Source organism: Gopherus flavomarginatus, chromosome 6, assembly GCF_025201925.1.
Source record: "Gopherus flavomarginatus isolate rGopFla2 chromosome 6, rGopFla2.mat.asm, whole genome shotgun sequence".
NCBI lineage: Eukaryota > Metazoa > Chordata > Testudines > Testudinidae > Gopherus > Gopherus flavomarginatus.
In genome coordinates, this window is record NC_066622.1 from 99,138,267 (window position 1) to 99,164,918 (window position 26,652).

A 26,652-nucleotide genomic window follows, 5' to 3' on the forward strand; every position below is an offset into this window, starting at 1 on the left:
TTTTGGGCACTACCAGTCTGAGTCAGGTTCCAGCCAAGCTTTCGAGTTTTCATAGGACAGCATGTGCTTATCTGATCCTGTTAGGTCATGCTTTGTCCCACCTGTACCAGCTGCAAGGTACGCTTTCTCCAAGACTATCAGTGGCTCTTAACCAAGATGGTCAGGGATACACCCCCAAGCTCTGAGTATCCCTAAACCTCTGACTACCAGAAGCTGGCACTGGACATCAGGGGATGGATGGGAAAAAAGTGGGTACAGAACAGGTTTTCTTGGGCTCTTATTGTAATGAGCCTGTCAATGCAGTTTGTTTTTTCCATCATGCAAGGTCAAAAAGGTTATTAAAATCATTGATCAAAACTTTACTCCATGATTAAAATGGTCTGCAAGTCTAAGTGTCTGATCCCCTTTTCTGTGCCACTAGAAGATGCAGAATTAATTCATGATCAATCTGTTTGGCAAACAGCTTCAATACCCCTTTTTGTTTTAAGGTAGCTGAGCAAGTCACAGGTGCCTCAACAGTCACTGACCTACCACTAGAGCACTGCTTTCAACAGCAAGATGCAATATCCTTATAGGTTAATTTTCCCTAAGAAACAGGAATCTCAGACAGGCCCAACGACAATTCTGTCTCACCCACACTGGGTACAGCCCTTCATTTGGACTGTGGCAGTACAATTCTTCACCTAAAGTTTAGGCAAGTGAAGGACTGCACACTAGAACAGCCTGTCATTCAAACCATGGCAGTGCCTGTGCTACAGTGCAGACTCGGAAACGCTCCTGTGATTTTCCAAGGCATTTGCAGTGTGCAACTGCTAAAGTCACTGGTGAGCTAGCTCAGCAGCCAGATTTCTATAACAAGGTATTAATTACTGGTGGGTGTTTTTTACTCATGGTTGTGAATATGGGTATGGGTATGTGTGAGCATGTGCACACTAGGGGGTATGTGCCCATGGGCTGAAATATTTATCAGTACAGACCTAAAAGTGGAACAAAAAACCCCAACTGAACCAACATTGCAGACTGCTTTTTACTTTTGCTTTGCTACAGTGGTGTTTTCAGCTGTATTGGGAGAACGCAGGGAGTCCCTGGGGCATTGTAAATAGCACCCCAAGCATCCACACACACATACATGCGCACACACATTTTTTCTGCTATATAAGTTACATTCAGCTGTGTTTCCTGATCATCTCATTAAGCTGCTCATCTCCTTCGAGTTTGCCTGCTGTCACGCCTTGCTGCCAGCATCCCGACCAAACTGTGCTCTTCTCCGCTTCTACCATATGTAGCCTCCATCGTCTGTCTCTCCCTCCTCTTCTTCAGCCTCTTCTCCAGCTTCCTCAGTCTCTTTCTCTTCCTCATCCTCCCATCCAACGCCACTTCCAAAATCCCCCGAGAACCCAACTATGTCATCTACAACAAGAAGACAGTGCGAGTTAGGGAAATCACTCAGTTGGGAGCCCAGCGTACCTCACAACATTCTGCTCTAGGCTGAGAGAGGGAGCTAGTTAGATTAAAGGTAGCTTGGGGATGTCTACTCGAGTTGCCTGCAATTGCAGGGTAGACATATCCACAGATGAATGTTTGCAAACTCAGCCCTGCCCAGTTCTAACAATGCAACCCATTCTTCCCCAGCGGTAGCCCTTCTATCCCAGCGCCAGGCCTTGACACAGGTCTCCCAGTGTACCCCTGTCCTCACCAGTAACATCCCTGCTATCCCAATCTGAGGTACTCCTCAAGCACCATCCTCTGGTCAGGACAAACTGTGCCAAAGTGGGAAATGGTTTTACAATGTAAATGAACATCCCTTAGGGACTAGGATGAGGTTTGTTTTCATTTGCTATGACCTAACCTCACATCTGTTGGGCTCAATGCAGGAATCATTGGAGGAGGCTCTATGGCCTGTGCTATGCAGGCCAGGCTAGGTGATCACAATGGGCCCTTGTGGCCTTAAACATCTATGAATCCGAATCCAAATTTCCTGAGTTCTTAACATTAAGGCATAAGCACTGGTGGCCCTTTGGGTGCAGGCTTTGCAGGCGTACTTGCTCTACATGGCTCCAGTGATAGTCACTTGCCTCTTCTTGAAGCAACAGCGCAGCCAAAGCTACTCCTCTGTGATGCAATGCTCATTCATTGTCAAGTCAGATGGACATGAATACTTCCCTCTCCTCCCTCCCATGTCCTTACCACAGTCCGGGTTTCCACGTATCCGTGTTCCTGTCAGCTCCATGCCAAGCTGGTCAACACACCAGCACTCCCCACTGCTCTGGTCACACTGCATCTTCCTGTAGTATCCATCCTCATCACAGCTTGGAATGAAAATACCTGGGGAAAAATGACAGGAGTCTCCAAAATTGGGCCCAGTGTGAGAACAGGAAATGTGCAGTATAACAGCTACTGCTGCATTTGAAACATGGAGATGGACTCAGCTGTTCTAAAAGGCGTTACTGAACAAACGTCTCAGAAATCCAGCAACCTGCAGTGGACGCTGCCTCACAAGAAGGTGAAATACCAGGAGCATGCACAAAGGGGCAGGTCACAGAGTGCATTTATCAGAAGTTCAGGGGAAGAGCTCACGAAGCAAGAATGTCACAGCTGCATACATCTTATAACAAGGTCTCAGATGAGTCCAACAGTAACTCAGAGTAACATCGAAAGCATCAAAATGAGAAATATCATACTGGTATTCTGAGGTGGGTAATATCTCAACTACAGGGAGGTGAAGGGGCTGAGGCCGATATCAACTCTACTCAGAAGGAATGTGAAGGGCGAGAGAACTTCACAACCATGATTAACCCAACATTGTTAGCAATGCCAAGCCCAGGGGCCAGAAGCTGTGCCAGGACTAGATCCTGCTACAAGGGGAGAGAAGTCCATCCCATCCATAGTTACTGGGAAGTTTGCATGGCTCATGACTCACCAGGTTTCTTTTTTGCTGCTTCTTGGATCTGAATCCTTTCCAGCTCCACAAGACAGGGGGGCTCTGTAATACCCAAAACAAACACCTCTTAGAGCTAAGTGGGCATCTCAGCACGCATGCCTGTTTTTATTTAGGGAGAACTCCTCCTCCAGAGGTGGCCAGGGGACTGGTGGTGAACGAAAGATGAGAATCGCCCTCAACTGGTCAGAAGAACCAGGTTTGCTCAAGCTGTCTCCTCACTCAACTCCACGCCTCCCAGCTTCCTTTATGTGCTAATCAGGGAGCCCCTCCCCACCCCCAGCCTGTGGAATCTAGAGCCTTGGACACAGGCAGGTTCTTAGTTAACTTCCTCACGGTCTCACTCTGTTAGAATGACACAGTCTGAAGAAGTGGCTGTTCTGTCAAAATCTTCCCATTCATCATCAGTGCCTCACCCAGTTCATTGTATAATGCGGGGCTGTCCTCATACTGGACTTCAGTGGAAATGTTAGGTAAGGTGACTGTTTTCTAAGTACATTCTGCTCTTTATTGCCCTTATAGCAGTGTATATATTACCACAGCCCCTTGTCTGGCATCTGACTGCCTCGCTGCTTTTTGACCAGAAAGTGGTCAAAAGACAAATGCTAGAGCAGTGGCTCTCAAACTTTTTTACTGGTGACCACTGTCACACAGCAAGTCTCTGAGTGCGATCCCCCTAATAAATTAAAAACACTTTTAAATATATTTAACATCATTATAAATGCTGGCAGCAAAGCAATTGGGGTGGAGGTTGACAGCTCATGACCCCCCCACCATGTAATAACCTAGCAACTCCCTGAGGGGTCCCGACCCCCAGTTTGAGAATCCCTGGGCTAGAGCAATATCTACCATCAGTGCCTGTGAATCACTCCACGCTGCCATCCTGAAATTCAGTTAATAGCCTGTCTGAACAGATGTGCCTTACATTAGGCCCTGAATGTGACCAAAGCCTGGCTCAGGTGAACTGTGAGAGGAACTCAGTACAAAAGGTAGGAGCCTTTTCTGAAAATACCCTAGAACAGGGGTGGCCAAGCTGTGGCTCTTCAGAAGTTAATATGCTGCTCCTTGCATAGGCACCGACTCCGGGGCTGGAGCTACAGGCACCAACTTTCTAATGTGCCAGGGGGAGCTCACTGCTCAACTCCTGGCTCTGCCACAGGTCCTGCCCCCACTCCACCCCTTCCTGCCCCTCCCCTGAGCCTGCGATGCCCTTATTCCTCCCCCTTCACCCCCAGAGCCTCCTGCACGCCACAGAACAGCAGATCGGGAGGGAGGGAGAGGCGCTGATTGGCAGGGCTGCCAGTGGGTGGGAGGCGCTGGGAGGGCAGGGGAGGGGAGCTGATGAAGGGCTGTTGAGATATTACTGTGGCTCTTTGGCAATGTACATTGGTAAATTCTGGTTCCTTCTCCGGCTCAGGTTGGCCACCCCTGCCCTAGAGATTTCTATCCTGGGACCTGACAGCAGAGGCAGTCCAGGTGACCTTAGCTGCTGGAATAGGACACAGTAGGAGAGAGCTTCTGTAATCTGATTTCTTAAGAAAGTCAAACCAGCTGGGGCTTTACAGAAGCGGGCAGACATTTTGTGAGGTTACTGACTCTTGAATAGCCATATAGAATTGCTGACTGACAAGCCCATACAAAACAGTGCTCTCGCTAAAGGAAACCTGGTGACAACGCACTTTCTCTCCAGAAGCAGAAGCACCATTCGGCAGTGGAGACATGGCCATCCTTATAGGTGTCACAGGAGTTGAAGAAGGGCCGGATGCAAATCTCATACTTGTCTAGGTTGATAGCTGCGAGCTCTGTCTGGTCCAGGAAAAGGTCATTGTTTGTGTCCAGCTTGGAAAACATCCAGCCAATGGAATCCTTGCAACTGGCCACCAGGCTCTTGTCCAGCACTGTGAGCAAACGGAGGGAATGAAGGAGAAAGAGAGAACAGCAGAGATAGAGGAGTGAGAGTCAAATCAAAAGTGCCTTTATCCCCTCACCCACACCACCACCATGCACACAGGTACTGTCAGATGGCAGTGTCTCCTGGAAGGATGGATTATTAGCAATGGTCAAACTCACCGGCTGAATTGTGTGCGTAACCACAGGATTCAGGACAGAAAATAAAAAAAAGAGAAAAATGAAGACTGGGGACTGTCCTGGGATAGAGGGTTTCCTTGTCAGAGTGTCTGCAAAATCATTTAGGCTTTATCAGCTGAAGTGCTTCTGCTGCTTCTCACCCAAGAACAGCACCCCCTTGCTGTGTCCTTTCTGTGTCAAAGTGAATGGTGTGCTGGCATGAGGTGCCAGACTGGGGCAAACAGGCTGCTACGCACCCTTTATTTTCAGAGACCAGACCAATTTTGTCATGAATACTTCCTTTTGAGGGCTGATGAAATGCCCTGACCTTGTGACAGTGCCCTGACATGAGGCCATGACACTGATGTGGCCTAAGGAACCATGACATTGGAATGGAATGGAACTGCTGCAGGACACATTTATACAGGGTGAAGGAGGTCAGGAAGAGCTACAGGGAGGATCACAGGGCATAAAAGCTGAGCTCTGCAGAGTCTGAGTGCTTCACCCGAAGAGTCCTGCACTGTTCTGAACTGTAATCCCTGCCAGCTACGCACAGATCCGCACAGCATAGAGGCTGTGTCTCTGGGCAACACTCTTCAAATGCTGCTTCCCTTTCCCTATTCACAGAGGGTACAAAGCAGCTGCCAGTTTGGCTCTGGATGGACTTCCTAGCAGCTGGAGAAAACAAACACGGCCCATGGTTCTGATTATCAGAGTTGAGGGAGGAAAACTCACAGGAAGGGGTGGCAGAGAAATGTCTGCCTCAAACACAGTTCCTACTGCTGATTTCATCAAATCAGTTCCCCCCAAGGAGCAATCAGCTCAGAGATTTTTGTTCACTGACATTTAAACTAACCAGATTCCTCCTGACTGAGCTCACTTCACACTCCACATGTGCTTCGGGACCAGGGAGGTACTCCGTTTTAATAGGCACACTGAAGCGTTTGCTTTGCTTGTGCTCACAGCAATTGGCAGAGCTGATGGGCCATGCAGAGACCTCTCTCATTATTCTGCCTGACCAGTGCCTATCTAACAATAATGGCTACAATCCCAACCAGACAGGTTTCTGCATGGCCAACCTTTAGTCAATCCTAAAAGTTACTCAGTGGATCTTTCAGCCACTCAGAAAAGCTCTGTATGCATTAAAAACTATCATCTTTTTACCTGCATAGTAGGTCCTCGGATTGGCCATAACATACCACTGGAATAGTCTGAAAGCCAACCAGAATGCAGCAGTTTAATAATGGCACATGCAGTAAGATTTACTCCACTGCACCAAAATAAAATGGTCTGATCACCACCCTTCACTGGAATCATAAAGACATTTCAATAGAGCCATGCATCTGACGAAGTGGGTATTCACCCACGAAAGCTCATGCTCCAAAATGTCTGTTAGTCTATAGAATGCCACAGGATTCTTTGCTGCTCCAATAGAACATCATCACAGGAGATTTATATTATCATTCCATTCACTGCCGAGATGTGGCTGCTTCCAGAGTGGAATATGGGAGCTGTTTAGCAAAGCACAGCAGTACTACACAGCAGTTCAGCCTAGAATTTCAGTTTCCCACTGAAACTAGAGGGAGTTCAGGTAGGCAGAATGAAATTATCCAGGCTGGAACCTGACTGGAACTCCTGGGATGACATGCCTATTCTTACAAAAAGGATCTTTAATAACCACATGTGGTCAGGCGCCTGCTTTGAGATCTTAAAAACAGCAACACAAGGAACCCAATTTCTAACTAGCCCCATGCTAGAACATTGGTCCTGCACTGACTCAAAAGGAAGGATATCAGCCCCACTTCCTGTAGCACCGAGATGTTCTTTGGAGTTTTCCCTGCCAAATTCAGTCCTGATCCAACCCTGCTTACAGCAGGAGGTCTCGTAAGGTCACAGCCCAAGGTTGTCCAACACCAAGGTACGGGTCCTGTCTGAAAATGAACCAGCTTCATCTTGGTATTTATATACCACATTGACCTTATCCTGGGACAACGTTCTCTCCCCGAGATTATGAGACAGATTCTCTGGCCACCAAGTTCACTGTGCGGTGCAAAGTGAATGTAAAACAGCTAGAGATTCCCCCTGGATGTGTGTAGGGGGACTCTCCACTAGAATAAAGCTAGAGCAGTCAGCTCCACCATGTCTCTTGCACTGGAAACCTCTGCCTCAGTGTAAGGGGAAGGAGAAGTGTGTCAGGTGGGGAAGGGGAGTAGAGGAGTTTGGGTCTGTTTTGCCCAGTTCGCCATAGGTGGAAGGTCCCTGAGGGATCCTACCCCCTGCAGCTTTAAATAATTCTGGTGCCAAGCAACTGAAAATTAAGGACCTGCAATTGGCTCCCTGATAGACTCCCTTCCACTGTACCTGAGCAGAGAATGGGCACAGTGGAGAATCAAGACACACACACACACACCCCTCCATGCATCTTGCACTGGAACCCACTCACCCAACACTCCGTGCTGGATACTTCTCAGCCCTGTGGGTTTCATCAGCAGCCTGCAATCTCCCATTTTAGCACGACACATCTGTGGCCTCTGGGCTATCAGCTATGAGGCTGATGTCAGGGAAAGCAGCACTGTGAATGCACTTTACTGTGCCTTGTTTCCCCATCTGCCCCCAGGACAATGACATGTACCACAAGCCTTGCCTGCCTCTCTCATGTAGGCCCCTCACCAAAATGCACATGACATCAGTAGGCCTCATTTGAGCTCGGCTGATCTAGATTAAGGGCATAGGTTGTGAAAAAGGTACCCAACATGTCAAACACATCTCATGCTGATGGACATACATGGCATGTCAGACAGCTGGCCTGAATGGAACGATCCACTGGAAATTCAGAACACTGTTGTCAGTGAATGCGTCTTGCAGCATAGGACTCCCACAGCCCACCTGAAAGCCTTTTAGACATGTCAGCAAGCACACTCCAGAATTCATGTGCCAAGCCACTGGTAATTTTGCTCTCCCAGTCCAATAATCTATGCTCCCTTTGGGGAGGAAACACCGCATTATTGGCATTAGGCCTGATTTAGGAATAAAGGAATGGAGATCCAATACCCAAGTCTTGGCCCAGCCCCATAGCTGATGTAAATTGGAATAGCTCTGTTGAAGCCAAGGGTACTACACTGATTTACACCAGCTAGGAACCTGGCCCCATGTCACCACTGACAGCATCAGGGAATTCACCCACTGTGGCTGTGGCCCTGATGCGGTTCCACTATTGGCAGCACTGGCATAGACAAGTTTCTGGCAGACACAGACATTGAAGCAGTGGGCCACATAAATGTGTTAGAAGCAAGGTTAGACCATGGAATGCTTCAAATACTGGGGGCTGCCTGGAGTCCCACTGTCACTAGCACTCCCGCTGTCACTATAACCAGGAGAGCTGGACTGGTGGAAGCAAAGGTGGGAGATTTGGGGCAAAAAAGCCGAGTGCAAGCATGCCCAGGAGTGACTGGTTTACGCCCTAAAGCAGGATGATTAATGTTCCTTATATATTTTTATCCTGGCTAATGAAACCATGGAGGAAATTCTGATTACATAGCCCAATGTCTATTCCTTGTTTGAGCCCTACTAAGTTCTTCTCTTCAAAATACATTGTGGCAGTGAGTTCCACAGATTAACTAGATGTTGTGTAAAAAAGGATGTATTTTTATCAGTTTTAGATTTGTTGCCTTTTCATTTAATTGAAAGCCCCCTTGTTCCTGAATTATGAGAAAGGTCAAAAAGTAAGGACAGGCCAGTGGAGGGAAAGGCTGTGCCGGGGCTATGGGTCTAGTCTGAGAGTGGGGTTCAACTTCCAGTTGTGTCACAGACTTCCTGTGTGGCCATGGGCAAGTCATTTAGCCTTTCTGTGCCTCAATCCCCATCTGTGAAACAGGGTTAATAGCACTCACCTACTTCATAGCAGTGTTGTGAGGAGAAATATATCACAGACTGAGGTGCTCAGATAGTGCATGAATGGGGGCCATATAAGTAGCTAAACACATGAATAAATAGTAGCACCTGATTCACCTTCTTTATACCATATTTACTGTTCGTTATTATATTCCTCTAACAACAGCCTCTATTTCCCTTTTCTAAAGGAAATCATCCCAATCTATGTGCTTCCCCCTTATGGGGAGGAAAGTCTAATCATTTATATGGCCTTTCTCTGGACCCTCCTTCTTCGGCTGTGTTCTTTTTGAGGTAGGGTGATACTGTATAAAAGATATGCCTGTGTGACCATTCAACTACTGACAACAACAAGAGGCAAGAGAAACAGGTGTCTAGACCTTAGCAGGTATATGGTGGGATAGTGGCTATGCAGTGAGCTATAAGGGGCAAAAGTTCAATTGCAGTGCCGCAATATGAGAAATTGTAGACCATATTAATCGTGGTCTGCATTTCAGCTCACTCTGCCACAGAGGCGGGAAGAATGGAACTAATGGACACTGAACTTAGCAAACTGAAAAGCCTGCACCAAACCTGACTGCACTGAGCACAGTCTCCATCACTCTACAGACCTTTGTTCCCATATGAGGGAGGGGGGTTTGCGTGTCCACAAATGACAGACCTGCAGTTTCCGTACCATTCACTGGATTAGCCCCTGGGTTTCCAGAACTGTTCTGCTTGGAGTTCTCATGTAGGAGCTGGAACCAGTCCCGCAGACGGTCTCCCAGGTCTGCTAAGTCCTGCCCGGTACAAGTCTCTGGAAATTAAATGGCGAACTATTAAACAAGCATCTCAGCCGCCGGCAAGGGCTGAGAAGATGGAAATGGATGCCAGGATTGGATAGCTAGGGTAGTTACACCCAGCATGGGGCACAAACGTGGCTTCGGGAGCATGGAAACAGATGTACCCACCATTTCTGGGGATGGTGATAGAGGAGGCTTGTTGTCATAGTCACAAGGGCGGAGAGAAGTAAAAGGAGAAAGATGGGTAGGCAGTCCCAAAAGATCTCCCCTAATGCACTCCTCCAGCTTGTGAGCCTCCCAACAACCAGCACTCTCTCAATCTTCACTGGCACCACCATCCTCACGCCTTCCCCAGATTTCTGGGCTGGGCACTCAGCTTGCCCTTGCATGACTTCTATCTCTTAGCTCTTGTTCTCCACAGCTGTTCTATGCTTTGTTGTGTCTAGATCTTCTGCCATATAAGAGATCACTCTGACGCAGAGTTAATGAACAAACTCCAGCTCTATTGGGGCTGCTTACAACTAAGCTTCTTTGATCTCCTGGTTTCTCAGACAGGCCCCCAAGAGGTGTCTCTTCCAAACAGTTCCCTCCAGAAAACAGTATGCTGCCTGAACGTGTCTGCTGGAACTTCCATATTGTTGAACATTGTCCATCTCACTGGGCTCCTGTCCGTACTGTCCCTGGTGCGCTCATCTTTTCTCCTCTCTCATTCTCTCTTGCCACCCCTTTGATTTCCATTCTTTTCTCCTTCTCCCTTTGTGCCTTCACTTCTTGCTCTCCCTTCTGTCACTGTTATACTCCCTCTCCCTACTACAGGCTCTGCCTTTAGAGTCAAGACAGCTCCACCTGCATTATTATTTGTGTCCTCCCCTCCCCATCACAAGACATGCACTTTCCTTATATTTTATATCCAAGGGGAATAAAACAAACTAGGTAGCAGCCTCTCTCTTACCTTGTTTGACATCTGTGGTTGAGGTGGGGCCATGCTCGGTCGGGCAGGGGCACTGGCCCTCACACTTCACTGCCAGGTGCTTGCTGGTTAGGCAGGCTTGCTGCTCCAGTTTGCACTGAGAGAAGGAGCAGGAAGAGTCAGTGCAATAAGCACGATCCCGCTCTGAGTACTCCGCAGCTCACACCACCCAAACCATGTTTGATTCTTGGATAGCAAAAGAAACTCCAATCAATCCCCTGGGTAACAAGCGTACTCCCAGCTGAGTGCAAAGCCCCACCAGGTTCCAGGTGTGAGAGCAAGGAGTCGACTCATCACCTCCAGAATATGCATAACCAAGAAGGGGCCCAACAGAAATGTGCTCTTCTGAGTTTCATGTTTCCACGCTCCCCAGGGCTCTTTCCAAAAAGCAAGACCTCATGCATAGGGTCAATCCATTCCACTGACCTTGCAACCACTTTTGTGTAACCTTTTCAAGCAAGCTTAAGTCCAGGAGCAGAAGAGGTCTTAGCAGGGACCACCTTCTACCCAATCAGCAATATTGGCTATACAGAACCAAATAGGCCAGATCATTCCAATCAACCTTGCTTTCTGTTATTTCATCCCTACTCTCAGGCTCTTGGTACTGAGCTCCCCGTGTAAGGTGCATTTCTTGCAGCCCTGCTAAATCAGGGTGCAGAGGAGGGGATAGACTATACCCATTTAGAAATCTGTGAGGAAGCACATGCACTTTTCTGGCAGCTCTGAAAGCTGAGGATAAAGGCTTAACTGATACAGATTCCCATCTTCTAGTTACCAGATCTACAGGCAACAAAACGAGGTCAGCACAGATTTCCCAAATGAGCTGTGATTCACTACTGAGCCATGCTGCCCTGTAAAGCTTTGGTGTACTGTACACAATGCACAGTATATCTGCTGCTAATGTTACCACCTCAGCACTGTGCAGAATCCAGCACCGAGTGATACCACATACCCGGCATGAGCTCACGTCACCCCTCCCAGTAGTCCCCTATGGACAACTGAGACAAACTCCTCAGTCACTTCTGTGCCTCAGCACCAAGCCCAGGGAGCGTGGCTAAGGAACTGTCACAGATACAGCTGTGAATGCTAATGCAGACCTGAGCTGCGGTACTATAGCTGGCCCTTCACTGGAAGCCATGAAGCACAGCTGCTCACCGGAGCTACCCCTTTGACACCCACCCTCCTCAGTATATGAGCCTTGGCCGCCCCACTCACCACAGAGTTGTAAGTGTGTCCATCAGAGCCGCAGACAGATGTAAGCTGGGTCATGTGACATGGTTTGCAAAAGCTTTCTTTGTTTCCATGGTGTTTCAGGGCAGGTTGCTTGATTCTATCCATGGGGGAAACGGGGGTGGGGGGGGAGAGAGAGAGAGAGAGAGATGGATAGGTGCTAGGCAGGTTCACCCACACCTCCTCGCTTCCCAACAGAACTTGCTCAAGGCTTTTGCTCCTTGGTTCCCCAAAGAAAACCGTTATTCTTATTATTCTGTGGTAAATTGTTCTCACTTTGCAGGCCCGCAGGCAGCTGTTCACCTACCTGTCGAACTGGGGGGAGGGAAGGGAGGAAGGTCGCTGTAAGGGGAAGGATGGAAGTGATTTTTGGAGCAACCTATTTAGAACTGAAGCCCAAGTGATACTGGAGTTGATTGTCGTACCTGGGTCTCAAGACCGCAAAGGAAGGCAGGTGGGAGGTGGCTCTCCAGTCCCCAGGGAACAATTGGTACAAGAGCAGAGAGAACAAGGTGATTCTTAAAGGCCACATAAAAACAAATGGGGGAGACACCAACATTATAGGGTGCAATGGCAATGGGCTCAGGCAGGGCCCGTCTGCCTGAGGGGCCTGGTGGTAATCAGTGTCCCGTTAATGCAGTTCTGACTGCTGGAACTGGAACAAACCACCACCCCAAAGTACAATGTGAGGAGGGCTTTCTCCATTGCGGGCTGTTGGGATAACGAGGCCTACAACTTTACCTAATTGAAAGCTCAACCGTAAAAAGTGAGTGAAAGCTCATAAATAGTCACAGTGACTAGTTATATACAATTGTTTAAGAAAAGATATAAGAAGGAGCTGGGAAGACTGCATTAATTTAAACAGGAAGGGATTTACTGATACCACTCAAGGGCTGTGTTAAGATTATCACTGGTAAATGAGGAGTAGAAGACCGGAAATCAGTGAACTAAAATTGGAGTCAAGAAATTAGGCCTATTTAGGGTGACCAGATGTCTTGATTTTATAGGGACAGTCCTGATTTTGGGGTCTTCTATAGGCTCCTATTACCCCCCGTCCCAATTTTTCACACTTGCTGTCTGGTCACCCTAGGTTTATTGGTGGACAAAATGATGAGGATGGACTATCCTGCCCACCACTCCCTGTTTGGGGTCCTCAGAAAGAGACTTTGGGAGAGGGAGTGTCAAACTGGCTACTGTGATGCTGGATGGCTGAATGAAGAGAGGAGGGGAAGGAATGAGTTTCACTATCATGGCTGGCAGCCCCACCATCTCCTGGAACCCCAGACCTTCTTCATCCTAATCCTGAAAATTGTCCTGACCAGAGGGACCCAGATGACATCACCACTTCCACTGGCTTCAGCTGAACTCCAAATGCCACCTGGGATGTTAGACTTTTTCACCCTCTACTTGTGTATGTTCTTTTCCTTCCCCACCATATTTCTTGTCTTCCCTATTCCTCTCCGTTTTGCTTCTGTCTGTAAGAGTCTGGCTTAAATGGCCAACAGGGTACATTTTGCAACATTGCTGTCAGCCTGTGATCAGAAAGAGGCAGCTAAATGTAATGCCCTGAACAGCCCGATGCTGGTACAAATTTGCCAAGTCTCAGACTGGCTGATAAGACCATGTACTGGGCCTCTGTTTCTGCAGCAGAGAGGTTGCAAGCAAGAGTCAACACCAGTGACACAAACATCATTTTCTATCCTTGCTAGTCTTTTTTCTACCTTTTTGTGTGAGTTTGGTTTAGTTTGGTTTGTCTTCTAGGAAATGGGATCAGATTGTAACAATAACAGAAACAACAGCTCCAGACCATCTGAATTAACTTCTCTTTTCCCAAAAAGGACAGTTATTACCATCTTTCATATAATCCTAAACGCTGTCAAATAAGAGGTTTTCCTTCTAAAAATCTCTTCAGCTACAGAGAAAGGGAACAAGGAATGTTGCTAAAATGAAAGCCTTAATGTTTACATTCCAAAGGTTTTAACTATTTCACTTTCTTTTTTGTGTCTTTAATAAAAGGCTAACAGAATTTTTAATGGTTTGTTTGCCATGGAACCAATCAGGCTGAGGTCTTTGTGTACCAAACCCCGAACCTTGTTTAAAACTATTTAATATTGGACAGTGACTGGGTTATGTTAACACCTTTGGGCCCATATATTCCATTTCAATTAATACAATAGGACATGTGACTCTGGGAACTCTCTTGCTCCCTGCTTGCCAGCCTATGCCTGAAGCATTATTCCAGGCAAGGCCCAACACCTTTTTGTTTCCTATTTAGTTTGGAGGAGTAGGGTTTCTATTCCACTTCATGTGCTTTGCTGGCTATGGGGATCTTCCAGACATAGCACAAACATGCCAGTATTTTACTAGGCTATGTCTACACTTATTGCAGAGTACACACGCTGCATACCCCCTAGCACAGACATAAGTAGTAGTGTAAGCAGTAGGGCACTGCTTAGTGAGGAGAGTAAAAACACACAAAAACCATGGGGTATATATCCTACATGGCTCACTACACGCACAAGTGGTGCTTCCCTGTCTACACTGCTATGTTTAACAGCGTAGTGTCTCAATGACAGAGCCTTTCCACACGACGGGGAAAAGCCTCTGGTGGGTGGAGGCATCACGGAAAGATTCCGGCAGATCCCTGCTGCCAGAGCCTTTCTCCTCTGCCTCCCTCCTGCCACAGCCTTCCACTGAGGCATGTAGCTACATATCACAGTGTGGTCACAGCCTGCTTTTCGCTGTGGCACTTAGCTACACATACCCTACATGTTGCCGCCAGTGCAGACAAGGCCTTTGAGTGCTGTTGGTAACTATTTCTGTTATGGCGCCCAGGGCCCTTCAGGCATGCATTCATTGTTCTTAAGATCAAATCTTGGGGGAAAGGGAGATCACCTCTGAAGACACTAAGTGCCAAGATCACCTTTATTTATAACCAGTCTGTGGCGCTGCCCCAAGCCCATTCATGGCATTGAGGAAAACAGGAGGGGTTCAGAGCAAGTTACCTCCAAGTTCCATCCTCCTAGAAAGGGGGAGGGCTGGTTCGCCTATGTTCCCACACCCTAATGGCCTGCCAAGGTCCCTCCAACTGGCGTTGTTTTGTCCCTGCTACTCCATGTTCCCATCCCTAGAGAGGGTTCCGTCTTTACCGCTCAGGGCCCAAAACTGCAACAAGAACAGCCATACCCAGAATACACTGCCAGTTGTAAAAGACTCAGCCAGAAACTTTAGAGTGTGGGATACAAGGAGGTTCAGAACAAAAATGATGCTCAGTCTTTCCTGTCCAATAAAGCCCAGTGCTCTTAAAGCATTCCTGCTCTGTCCCCGGTACTGCTGCTTGAGGGAAGAATCTACCTGGCCTCAAGTGCATAGAAAAATCCAGGCCAAGTTTCACCTCTGTTGATTAAGAAAGTCTTTCCTAATGTCAGATTGTGCAGGCTCCCCGGGTCTGCCTGTCACACAGGAATAAAGATGAGAAGAATGTGACTTGGATTTCTATGTCCACTGAGAGCTGACCATGTGGATAGCAACAGCATCCAACCACCTGTCCATCACTCCCATTTAATGCCTGGCTTAGCAATAGTATGGCCTACTGGCATCTAGCACTGTTAAAAACACTGGTAAACTGGGCCATACCACTTTCTCTTTTCCTCAGTCTGTTTGCAATGTATCTTTGTTATAGAGCTAGGGTTATTTATCTTTTAAAAGCTTTGATCTGTTTTTCTTATAAAACAAAACAGATCAAAAAAAACATTCCCAGCTGCTCTGCATTTACAGTCAGCTTCAGAATAACAAAACAGTGTGTGTTGGTGCAGCAGAATGAAAAAAAAAAAAAAAAAAACCACTGGTAAGAATTAGGAAACAAGAAAAAGTTCTCCCATAGGAGTCAAGAAGATTATTATAAAGAGCAGTGAATTCAAGAACTGATTTTAAATTAATGGACTAATACCATTTGCAGCATCTGTCCACGTCTGATCCTGCCAAAAATGATCACTAGAGTACATCTCTCTGCATGACCTCCTAACTATGACCTTACCCCTTTATAGTACTGTTTGCCAAGTGAGATTGTTCACGTCACTATTTTTCCAGAGCATAGGAATTGGCACAGTACGCAAGCATGTCACCGGTCCTAATGGACATTTCTGGAATCTGTGGAAGAGAGACTGAGAGGAGGGAGGGGGAATGCCTCTGTATTCATAGTGCAATAAATTGTAACAAGGACAATCCCATTTCAGGAATCTTGCACAAACCCAAGACCCTCTCTTACCTGTGCTCTAACTTTTTGCGGCTAATACACATAGCCCTCTGGTAGCCCTGGGCAATGCAAACTTTGTGCCGGCTACACTTCACTTTCTGGCAGGGGTCCTTGGTTGTGTCCAAAGCTGAAGACAGAAAAAGAAAGTGAATAGCTAGTATACCAAACAGCCTTATCTCACTTACCAGCTCCGCTATGGTTGCTATGCACCCTAAATGAGGCAGGAGAGTCTCAATGAGGACTACCTCAATGTAGGTCTTGTGTCTTAATATTCATTTTAGGAGGGCACACAACACAAGAGATGAACATCTGTAATAGCCAGTTTAAAGCTGGTACTTGCCATGGCTTAGAATCTGGATGTTATATGTTGCTGACTATTGGGAAAGGACTAGAGGACAGTGAAAAATGGGAACACCATGAACATTTCTCAAAAAGTTTAGCCATTTTTTTCAAATCAGAATTTGGATTTTTTTCTACCAGCTCTATGCCTGGTCAAAAAGCAGAATGACATTTTTGCAAAATAATTTGTCCAGTTTTATGCACTGACATTTCAATGAAACATTTTGTTGCAAAATCAAAATTTGTAAAATTTCAACCCAGTCTATACAGGATTTTGTGTTAAACAGATTTTATGGGCTTCTGTAAAAAGCTCGTTTCCCCAGAACAGAGAATGTTCTAGAGCATAGGGTTGTCCTGTACTCCTTTTTCAAAAGGATAGCTCCGGCAACACTGTATTATCTGACTACAACGTGTACTGCAGTTTAAGAAAAGTGTAGTCAAGTGGTCTCAGCATAGGATTGGGAGCCATGAACGTCCAAATTTTAAACCTTGCTCTACCGCAGACTCTCCAAATGATCTTTGTTGAGTCATTTCACATTTACTTTCGTGTCCTCCTTCAAATCCATCTTTAAAACTCTCCTTTGTTATGACAACAAAAGCTTTGACAATAGTTAGGCAGCTGTTCTCAGACCCCTGCCTATCATGCTGATCAATACTGTCTCATTGTTTTCTTGTATTCCTCCAACTGTCTGTCTGTCTGCATCTATCTGTTCATTCTTGTCTTGTACTTGGATTGTAAATTCTTTGTGGCAGGGACCTACTTTTTGTTCTGTGTTTGTACAGTGCTTAGGGTGAGTTAACATTTAGAAGGTGCTAAGTATAACTAACAGCATAGAGAGATAGTGTCAACAAAACGACATGTATTTATTTGCTCGCATTCTGAATTGCGAAAAATATCAGCTCACTGGGGTCCTATCTATAGAATAGCAAGAAGTCAGCTTGTCAAGAACAGCATTAGTCACTGATGAGCTGCTTTATTGCTGGGGCAGCACTCAGAGGGATTCAGCTTGAGTCACTGCAGCCCCACGCTCAGGCAGATTAAAGACCAGGAGCCTGTCCTTTCCATATCAGGACGTGATAGATAACACAATAAAAGCTAACTAAGCACAAAACCACAAACTCGTTGATGTCTGTTACAGACCAAACAAATCTAGTAGGGGACGGAATGACCAGCTCCTTATGCACCTAACTATAATGTGTAGGAAAAATTTCTGCATTATTTCAACTGAGTGACATACACTGGAGATCTCATGCTAACAGTACTAAAACATTCTTGGTATTTTTAAATATTACAGATGACAATTTCCTAACTCAAAAAGTGTTGCATCCAACACAGGGGAATTCTATATTAGATCTCGTCTTCACAGATAAAAAGGACCTTATCACAGAATTAAAAATTAATGGTAGCTTAGATACAAGTGATCATGACTTGATCACATTTATAATGTGCAAACAGAATAATGTCCAGACCAGTATTATATATACTTTGTGCTTTAAAGGGGCCAATTTTACAAAGCTGAAAATGATTATGCACCAAATCAGCCAGGGGAAATAATTTAATCAGATAATGTGAATGATCATTGGGAATTGTTTAAGGATGCTTTACTAGATGCTGAAAAATCTACTATCGAGGAAGAAGGCCATATTGGTTCAAAAACCAACTTGGTTTAGAGGGGTAGAGACGGCAGCTACAAAAATTGAAAAATAATATATAACAAAGGGTAATTTGGTATCAATAAATATAAATCAAAAGCTAGGAGTTGTAGAAAACTGATAAGGAAAGCAAAAGATCACAAGGCAAAATCTGTGGCCAGCAGAATTAAGGAGAATAAGAAGTTTATTTAAGTATATTAGGAACAAAAATAATTTTAACAGTGGTCAATTACTAGATGGAAATGGTAGTATTATCAATAACAATGCAGATAGGCAGAAGTGTTCAATAAATATTACTGTTCTTCATTTGGGGAAAAACAGATGACACAGAAATGATGATAACTCTCTTTTTATTCCACTAGCATCTTAGGAGAATGTTAAATAGCAGCTACTAAATTTAAACATTTTTAAATCAGCAGGTCCAGATAACTTGCATTCAAGAGTTTTAAAAGAGCTGGCTCAGCAGCTCACTGGACCATTAATGCTGATTTTCAATAAGGTTTGTAACAGTGGGGAATTCCAAAAGACTGGAAGAAAGCTAAAGTTGTGCCAACACTTAAAAAGGATAAATGGGATGACCTGTGTAATTACAGGCCTGTTAGTCTGACATCATTCCTGGGCAAGATAATGGAGTGGCCGATATGGGACACAATTAGTAAAGAATTAAAGAAGGGTAATATAATTAATGCCCTTAACCTGGGTTTATGGAAAATAGATCCCATCAAACTAACTAGATTTTTTTTTTATTAGATTACAAGTTTGTCTGATAAAGGTAATAGTGTTGATATATACTTGGACTTCTGTAAGGCATTTGACTAGACACTGCACAACATTTTGATTTTAGTTTTTTAATCAAATAAAATTAACATGGCACACATTTAATGGATTAAAAGCTGACTGACAGGTATCAAAATATAACTGTAAACAGGGAATCATCATTGGGGGGAGAGGTTAATGCAGCTCCCCCAAGGATCTGTTCTTGGACCTATGCTATTTTACATTTTTATCAGTGACCTGGGACATAAAATCATCACTGATAAAGTTTGCAGATCACACAAAAGTTGTGGGAGTGGTAAATAATGAAGAGGGCAGTTAACTGATAGAGCGATTGGAATTTCTTGGTAAGCTGGGTGCAAACAATGTGTGTTTTAATACAGCTAAATGTAAATGTATACAACTAGGAACAAAGAATGTAGGCCATACTTACAGGATGGGGGACTCTAACTAGGGAAGCAGGGACTCTGAAAAAGATTGGGGGTTGTGGTGGATAATCAGCTCAACATGGGCTCTCAGTGTGACCCTGTGGCAAAAGGCACTAATGCGATCCTTGGATGCATAAACATCCAGACTGAATAGGAGTGGAGAGGTTATTTTACCTCTGTATTTGGCACTTGTGCTAGTGCTGTTGCAATATTATATCTAGTTCTGGTGCCCGCAATTCCAGAAGGATGTTGATAAATTGGAGAAGGTTCAGAGAGGAGCCATGAGAATGATTAACGGATTAGAATACATGTCTTACAGTGACAGACTTGAGGGGCTCTATTTATTTGAACAAAAAGAGAAGGGTAAGGGGTGACTTGATGACAGTCTATAAGTACCTAAATGGAGAACAAATATTTGATCATGGGCTCTTCAATCTAGCAGAGAAACGTGTAACACCATCCAATGGCTGGAAGTTGAAGCTTGACAAATTCAGACTGGAAATAAGGTACACACTGTTAACAGTGATGGCAATCAACCGTTGGAACAATTTACCAAGGTCACGGTGGATTCTCCATCACTGGCGATTTTTAAATCAGCAATCTATGTTTTTCTAAAAGATCTGCTCTAGGAGTTGTTTTGGGGAAGTTCTGTGGTCTGTGTTATACAGGAAGTGAGACCAGAGGATCACAGCAGTGGCCTTGGAATCTATGAATCTATAAATTAGGTAAAACTAATTTCTGCCATGCTTCTTCTGTTCCTCCAGTTTGATAAAACTGCACTTTGGGGGCCAATTCAAGCACTGCAAAGAAACAAGCATAAGATTTTTTAATGCTTCACATGCTGGGTCTCAGATGTAGTCCAACCCTCCGTGAACACAATCTCCTACTGCCCAGAGAACCTCCTCATGGACAGATGACCAGCTGCAGCAGGCAGCACTGGCTGCTATTAGAGCTGCTATCAAACTGCTCTTGACACCAACACATGCCTGGTGTTTCACAGCCCTTCACAAGTGAGTGTAGACGGTGTTGCATAATAGCACACAGCAGACCCAGCCCTGGCTGAAGGGAAATCCAGCATTAGGCACAGCAACGGGGCAACAGTACACCTCTAGCAGGATGGGCCAGTATCCTGCAGCCAATACAGGGATCATGCCCAAATGGGAACAACATTCAGGTACCTGTTAGGAGTGCAGTAAAACTGTGCAGAGGGGTTGGGGACAGGTGGATCAACACTCAGTAAAGGGCAGTGGATGCCTCATAGCAAATCCTGAAATACATCCTATTCTGATTCAGTTTAGCCTACTTATCATATTTCCTGAGTGGGTTTCTTCATTCATTTGTATGACTAGTGATAGCTTCATAAAGATAGGATCATTGCTTCTTCAAGTACATTCTCCCTGAACCTGAAACAAGAATCGTCAATGACTTCACAATCCTAACCTGTTTCCAGAGCAATTCATTGTGGAGTCAAAATAAAGAGCCTGACTTCAACTGGAGAATCAGCAACAGGAGCAGATGAAAACAAAACAACAATGCCTAGCATTTATATAGTGTCTTTACAAAAGTTGCCAAGGGAGATCATTTAACTCTACACTGAAGTATAGTAAACACAGGGCTGGATCACAACTGCAGCAGCACGCAGCATCCCTACCCAAACCTTCAGCATCCAAGTGAAAAATACTGTAACATGCTGAATCTGCAGGGAAAATGCAGGCGGAATTTACTCAAGCTGGAATTTAGCCAGGACATGGACTTTTACTAAAGTGGAATGAGATCTTTAATGACCACAGTGGTCAAGACCTGAGTTTAAATCTCATCCAACAGAGGGCACCTCCATTGTCCCTTCACTGGCTGCTGGGGCTCAGAAGGAAGAGCCACACCCACTGAATTGGCAGCTGCACTTGCTGGGTTTCCTCAGGGGTACAAAAGTTCTGTTTCCACACAAGAATCAAGTAATTGGTGCAGAACATGTCTCAGAAAGGGCTTCAGTTCAGAGCCACAGGACTTTCTATAAGGACCTTTCAAGGAAAAGTCAGCAGCTCCTTAAAAAGTGAGCACAACCAAGAAATAAAGTTACCTTCATCAACTGGCTGATTATCTTCCCAGCTCTTGATATAGTCATCCTAGTGAAGGAAGAGAGAGAACAGCTTAGTCAACAGAACATGCAAAATATCAAAATCCAAATGCTCAGAACAATGAGCCTGATCAATGCTTAGAGGTAACACTGGCCCGGGGGTGTAACAATGATGCCTTCCTCATGGCTGGGACTCTAGCAGAGGGCCACACATATGGTTACAAAGATAATGCAAAGATTCATATTGTGTTTGTTTATTCTTTGTGTTCTGCATTGCTGGTGAGGGGAATTTGGTCCTCTTGGAAACAGAAAGGCCTAGTTCTCTGTCTCTCTCATACACATGCACACACCTACCTCTGCTAACATTACTGACCTGTAACATACAAAACCTTGTTTGCCTCACACATACAGAGCTCTGCAGATCCACTGCTCAGGAGTGAGATTTTCATACATTCAAGTATCCAGCCTGCTCATAGAACTGCGCAGATGGGCAATGCAGAGGGATGGCAGGATGTGCATGCTTGTGCCCTCACAACAAAGTCCAGCTGCTAAATCTAATTCCAGGATTGTACTTGCCTTGGCCGTTGGTGTGTTCATTTAATGGCAAACCCCACAAAAAGGAAAACTGAAGAACATAAATCCTTGCCTCACTGCAGAGAGGTGCAAATCTTGCTCCAGCATATGGGAGGAAGAAGCAGTCTGATGTCCTAACCTCAAACTGAGGTTAACAGTCTCCAAGGCATCTGTGAAGACCTGCAGGGTATCTGCATTTTCCCAATTCACCTGGTGCATTACACAAACATATTCAACAGGGGGAGTCTACAGTTTAGAATGTCAGGGACTTACTGCCCAAACCTCCTTCGTGCAGGGACCTTCATACACTCATAGTAATACATTGCTTGCTGCCCCAGCATCATTGCACTGTAAAGGGCCATCGGGTCATGGCTTGGAAGTGGCAGGAAAAGTTATCTGCATCTCAGATGCTGGCATAGCTGTTAGAATGTCAGCTTGCTGCTTGGCTGGATCCTATCCTGTTTCTTAAGGTGCTGGACAAATTACAATTCTTGGGAAGAAAAAACACAAGTCCTATGTCTCTGACTCTCTCATTCTGATAAGTGATTGATCATTTGTGAAGGCTCAGCACTTGAGGTCCCTCACTGCTTCTCCACGCTCCCCAGCCCAACCATGACAGTGGCCTTTGTCCACACCAAGCAAATGTGCAGTAGAATCTTTCCACAGATTTTCAGGGAAAAGCAACACTACTATTAAAGTGAGGAAATGGAGAATAAAGGATAAAAGTCAGATGTGCAATAAAAATAAGAAAATTAAAGGAATAATACCATACCCAATGGGTCTAAAGTTCATGTTTTGTGTGTGGGGGGGGTGAAGCTGAGGTGCAGAGAGATCAAGTAACTTGCCTAGTGACACACGGCAAGTCAGAAGATCTAGGAATAGAACCCCAAGAGTCCTGACCAGGGGCACTGCCTGGGGTCTCAAGAGGGAGGGTGGGGATGAGCCTTACCAGATTTGATCCTGAGCCTCAAAGTTAAATTGCTGGGCAGGATGGATGCTTTTCTGTGCCAACCCCCTAATCAGCACCAGTGCCTTCTGGTGGCCTGACTTGCCCTTCACTCTGGCCAGACACCAGGGACTGAGCTAGCATGGCCCTGCCTCGCACCACTTCAGGCATTACTAGGAAGTTCCGGCAGAGTTCAGGCTCCTGGTGGGGCCTGCATAGGGTGCACAGTAAAAAAAGGCCTGGCAGTGGCAACGCTGTTGCCCAGGCCATCACCACCCTTCCTGGGACCAGCACCCTTATAGCCAGCTCCTTGGTATCCCTCTCCCACACAGGTAGTGTATGGGGAGCCCGAGAGAGCAGGGACTGCTTTAGGCTGATTCCCCCGAATCGGGCCCTGCGCCTAAGAGGACTCCGCGCCCTAAAGAAGAGCGCCTAACTTAGGTGCCTCTTTAATTTTTACTCACCCGGTGGCAGGTCCTTCACTCGCTCCAGCTCTTCGGCAGCATGTCCTTCAGTGTCATGGAAGACCTGGAGCGAGTGAAGGACCTGCCAAAGTGCCGCCGAAGACCCGGACCGCTGCCGGGTATTCAAATCGGGCCTCACACTTCCTAAAGCCGGCCCTGCCGGAGAGGCAGTGCCATTCCTGACTGCTGGCAGTGGTAGCAGCCCAAGTTCCTATGCCACTGCCATCTCTGTGGGCATGGGGGCAAAGACCTGCTGGCTCAGTACCTCTTGAGGCCTCAACAGTACTACCAGCTGGGGAACAACGTTTTACCTAATGTGTCAGGACTGGAGAGGCTTTGCCCCTCTCTATCCCCCGCCTTGTGGTGTCCCTTATCCTGACTTGCAGTCCCCTGCTCTAACCATTCTTCCTCCCCCTGCTGTGCAAAGGTTAAACCTCTCAACCCTTCCCTTGTTTGTTGAGAGTCTCCAGATTTGGAAAGTTACCAAAAATTAACAGCCCCACCACAACCACTGGAGCTGTACTCCTGTAACAGGGTAGTCAATAGGTGGACCATGGGCCAAATCCAGATCCCCAGCTGCTTTTGAAAAGACTGCAAAAATCTTTTTATTTATTATCATTGTTATTATTTTTGTATTATTTTCCCTGGAGCCTGGACCTTGACTATACCTTGACCAAGAAATGTGGACCTTGACAAAAAGTAGTTGATTACCCCAGCCTCTAAGATGTTATTTACACAGAATCAAATGCAGAGAATACAAACAAAAATGAGAGGGAAGGAAGGGTTTAACACTAAATGAATCCAGGCCCTGGAAGAGAGTATGGGTGTGCATCTAATTTGTAATGTCAGCCCTGGAATGGGTTTCTCCTTGCAGGTCTCTTTTCTTTGCCAACCATGAACGAACATTCTTGTAAGACTCTCTGAAGTGCCCTGATGGCCTGTGTTTATTTACAGCAGATCACACACTCCACACCCTTTGAACAACAGTGATGTTGTCTGCCCCCTTCAGTACGGAAGTTCAGCCTCTGGTAGTAGGGGCTCACTACCATGTAGAATGCTGTTCCTTGAACTGTCTAGGCTTATTTAGATTATTAACTCTTTGAGGCAGGAACAGAGTCTTCCTAGACTTTTATACAGTGCTGAGCACTGTCGATGCTTAACATGTAACAACAATCCTCTCTGACAGACGCTGGTTCAATTCCATCAGCGGTGCCCTCTATCTGTGGTGATGATTACATATACAGTTTCTCAAGATGAAATTCACTGTGTGCAGAGGCCCAGCACCAGGCTCGTGCATCATTTCATTCCCAGTTAAGTGGTCCTCTGCCTGGAGGTCAATATGAATATGTGCCTATGTATAGGCACACACTCACATATACGCACGAAACCACATACATAGAGCCCTGTGTAGATACAAAATTTGGATCCGCATCCATCCATGAGCCACAAAAATGGTCCAGATATCCGCAGACACACACTCATCCTGGCCATACTTCATGCAGCATGCGACTGTACAAATCAACTCAAAATATTCTCCTGATAAACTAAAACTAGAGGGGGGAGCTGGGGTGGAGAACACAGGGAACATGACACAGATGCCCTGTAAAGATTAAATGAAACCAGATTCAAAAATCGATACTAACCTCCACCTCCTGGGAATTCAGCCCACAGCAGAAGAGTAGGTGAAAAAACAAAAGGAGAGAGAAAAGAGAACACACATGAAATATACTGACACTGCCAGAGCTCAGGCTGCAAGAAAGGACTGGGTTTGTGTTCACACAGACAGTATTTCTTTGTTTAAATTCCCTGAAATGTCATAATTCATTTCCTCCAAGTGATGTGTTTTTATAAAGACTCCCCCAATGCATCTTTTCTTGCTTTCCTAATTTGCATTTATTAAATCGTACTTCTGTCACACTGGCAACAATGGAATTTGATTGCAAGGAACAAAAATTAAGGCAAAGGCTGATAATCCAGGCTTTGTGCAAGCTGCAGCACTGCTCCCAACACTTCTTGGTTAGCCCTGGGACAGAAACAATGATGTTTCAGCAGAAGGATGTAATGTTTCATACAGCAGAGTTCCCAGTAATACAAGTACATTTCTATTGTTTTGCAGTCTCTCTGCAATAAAATAATGTTAAACAAAAAAATATGGCATATTTGCAGGCAATGAAATCCTGACTGCTCTCCTGTTACGACAGCTACCTTCTCATACACCCAGGAAGGGACATTTTAGTGCATAGAGGAGGAGGTCGGTATCATTAGGAAGCTTGGCAGTGACCAATATTCTATTGCAAGAGAATTCTTTACTGATTAAGCCAAATAAGTGCTGTCACAGGATGTTATTTGGCTCTTGGTAAAATGGATGTCCCTGTACCTTTGGTCCCAGCTGTTCTCTTTAGCGCACCAACCGCAGCTCCAATGTTAACCTTCCATTCTGACACGTCCAAGAGTCCTGGGGGCTGATATCAGCAGCTGCAACTTAGCTCAGGAGAAGAGCTGGCTCCTATGCAGGCTTCACATTTATGCCAAATGGGAAGAAAGCCAAGAGAAGTCCTGTATTTCTACAAAATGGACTTGGGGGATGCCACCCTTTTGTAGAGCCTCCAAGCAAGGGGCTGATGCTAGAGAAGCTCTTGCTAATGTGCTTGGACAGGGCTGAGGAAAACGAGGCTGTGATAAGACATGGGGTCCCATGCAACTCCAGCCTTTGAAGGTCACAGATTGGTAACAACATATTTTCTAGATGCAACTATCTGCCAACAATTGGTAACAGAGAGATTAGGTATAGGTCTTTAGTTCAGCCCATCTCTGGGACATGCACATCCCTAATGAACCATGAACCTACCATACAGGGATATCACATAGGGACTTCCTGAGCTGCCCTGGTGTTGTATGATACAGTTGGGTCCTTTAAGAATATTGCAGCTGTCAGGAGCATGCTGTCACCCAGGGTTTCTCATTACTGCTTCAAAGCCCAGATCCAGGGCTTTTGCCAGGCAAACTGGCAAATGTCTATCCCTGCCAACCCACAGTCACCCACACAGTCTCCAAGTGTTTCACTGCCTCATACATGGTGCTCCTTTAAATGACTAGCTGTCTGGTAGAGTCAGCCCTGCTATTTCCTCCGCCCCTTGGTCACTTGCAGAGACTAATATATTGTGGTCAGACCTGGCAGAACCCAGTATCAAATTCAGGAGCTATACGAGTCAACTCCATGTGGTGCAAGGCCATCAAATACCTGCACTACATACCTTCAAAACTGTTTTTT

General features: G+C 45.7%; 1 protein-coding gene across 2 annotated transcripts in view; it reads right to left on the reverse strand.

The window, feature by feature from the left end:
• Positions 1–238: 238 nt before the first annotated feature.
• The window catches only part of SPOCK2 (SPARC (osteonectin), cwcv and kazal like domains proteoglycan 2), a 51,234-nt gene continuing 24,820 nt past the window's right edge, over positions 239–26,652 (reverse strand). The window contains exons 2-10 of one of the 2 annotated variants that reach the window (XM_050959570.1): positions 21,402–21,447; positions 16,143–16,257; positions 11,861–11,975; positions 10,628–10,742; positions 9,570–9,689; positions 4,618–4,836; positions 2,921–2,983; positions 2,188–2,325; positions 239–1,410 (exon numbers count right to left, since the gene is read on the reverse strand). In XM_050959570.1, the coding sequence (XP_050815527.1) occupies positions 1,274–1,410; positions 2,188–2,325; positions 2,921–2,983; positions 4,618–4,836; positions 9,570–9,689; positions 10,628–10,742; positions 11,861–11,975; positions 16,143–16,257; positions 21,402–21,447 (1,068 nt within the window). In that variant the 3' untranslated portion in view covers positions 239–1,273. Of the gene's footprint in view, positions 1,411–2,187; positions 2,326–2,920; positions 2,984–4,617; positions 4,837–9,554; positions 9,690–10,627; positions 10,743–11,860; positions 11,976–16,142; positions 16,258–21,401; positions 21,448–26,652 lie in introns of both variants that reach the window. The other variant, XM_050959569.1, reaches the window with a different exon arrangement.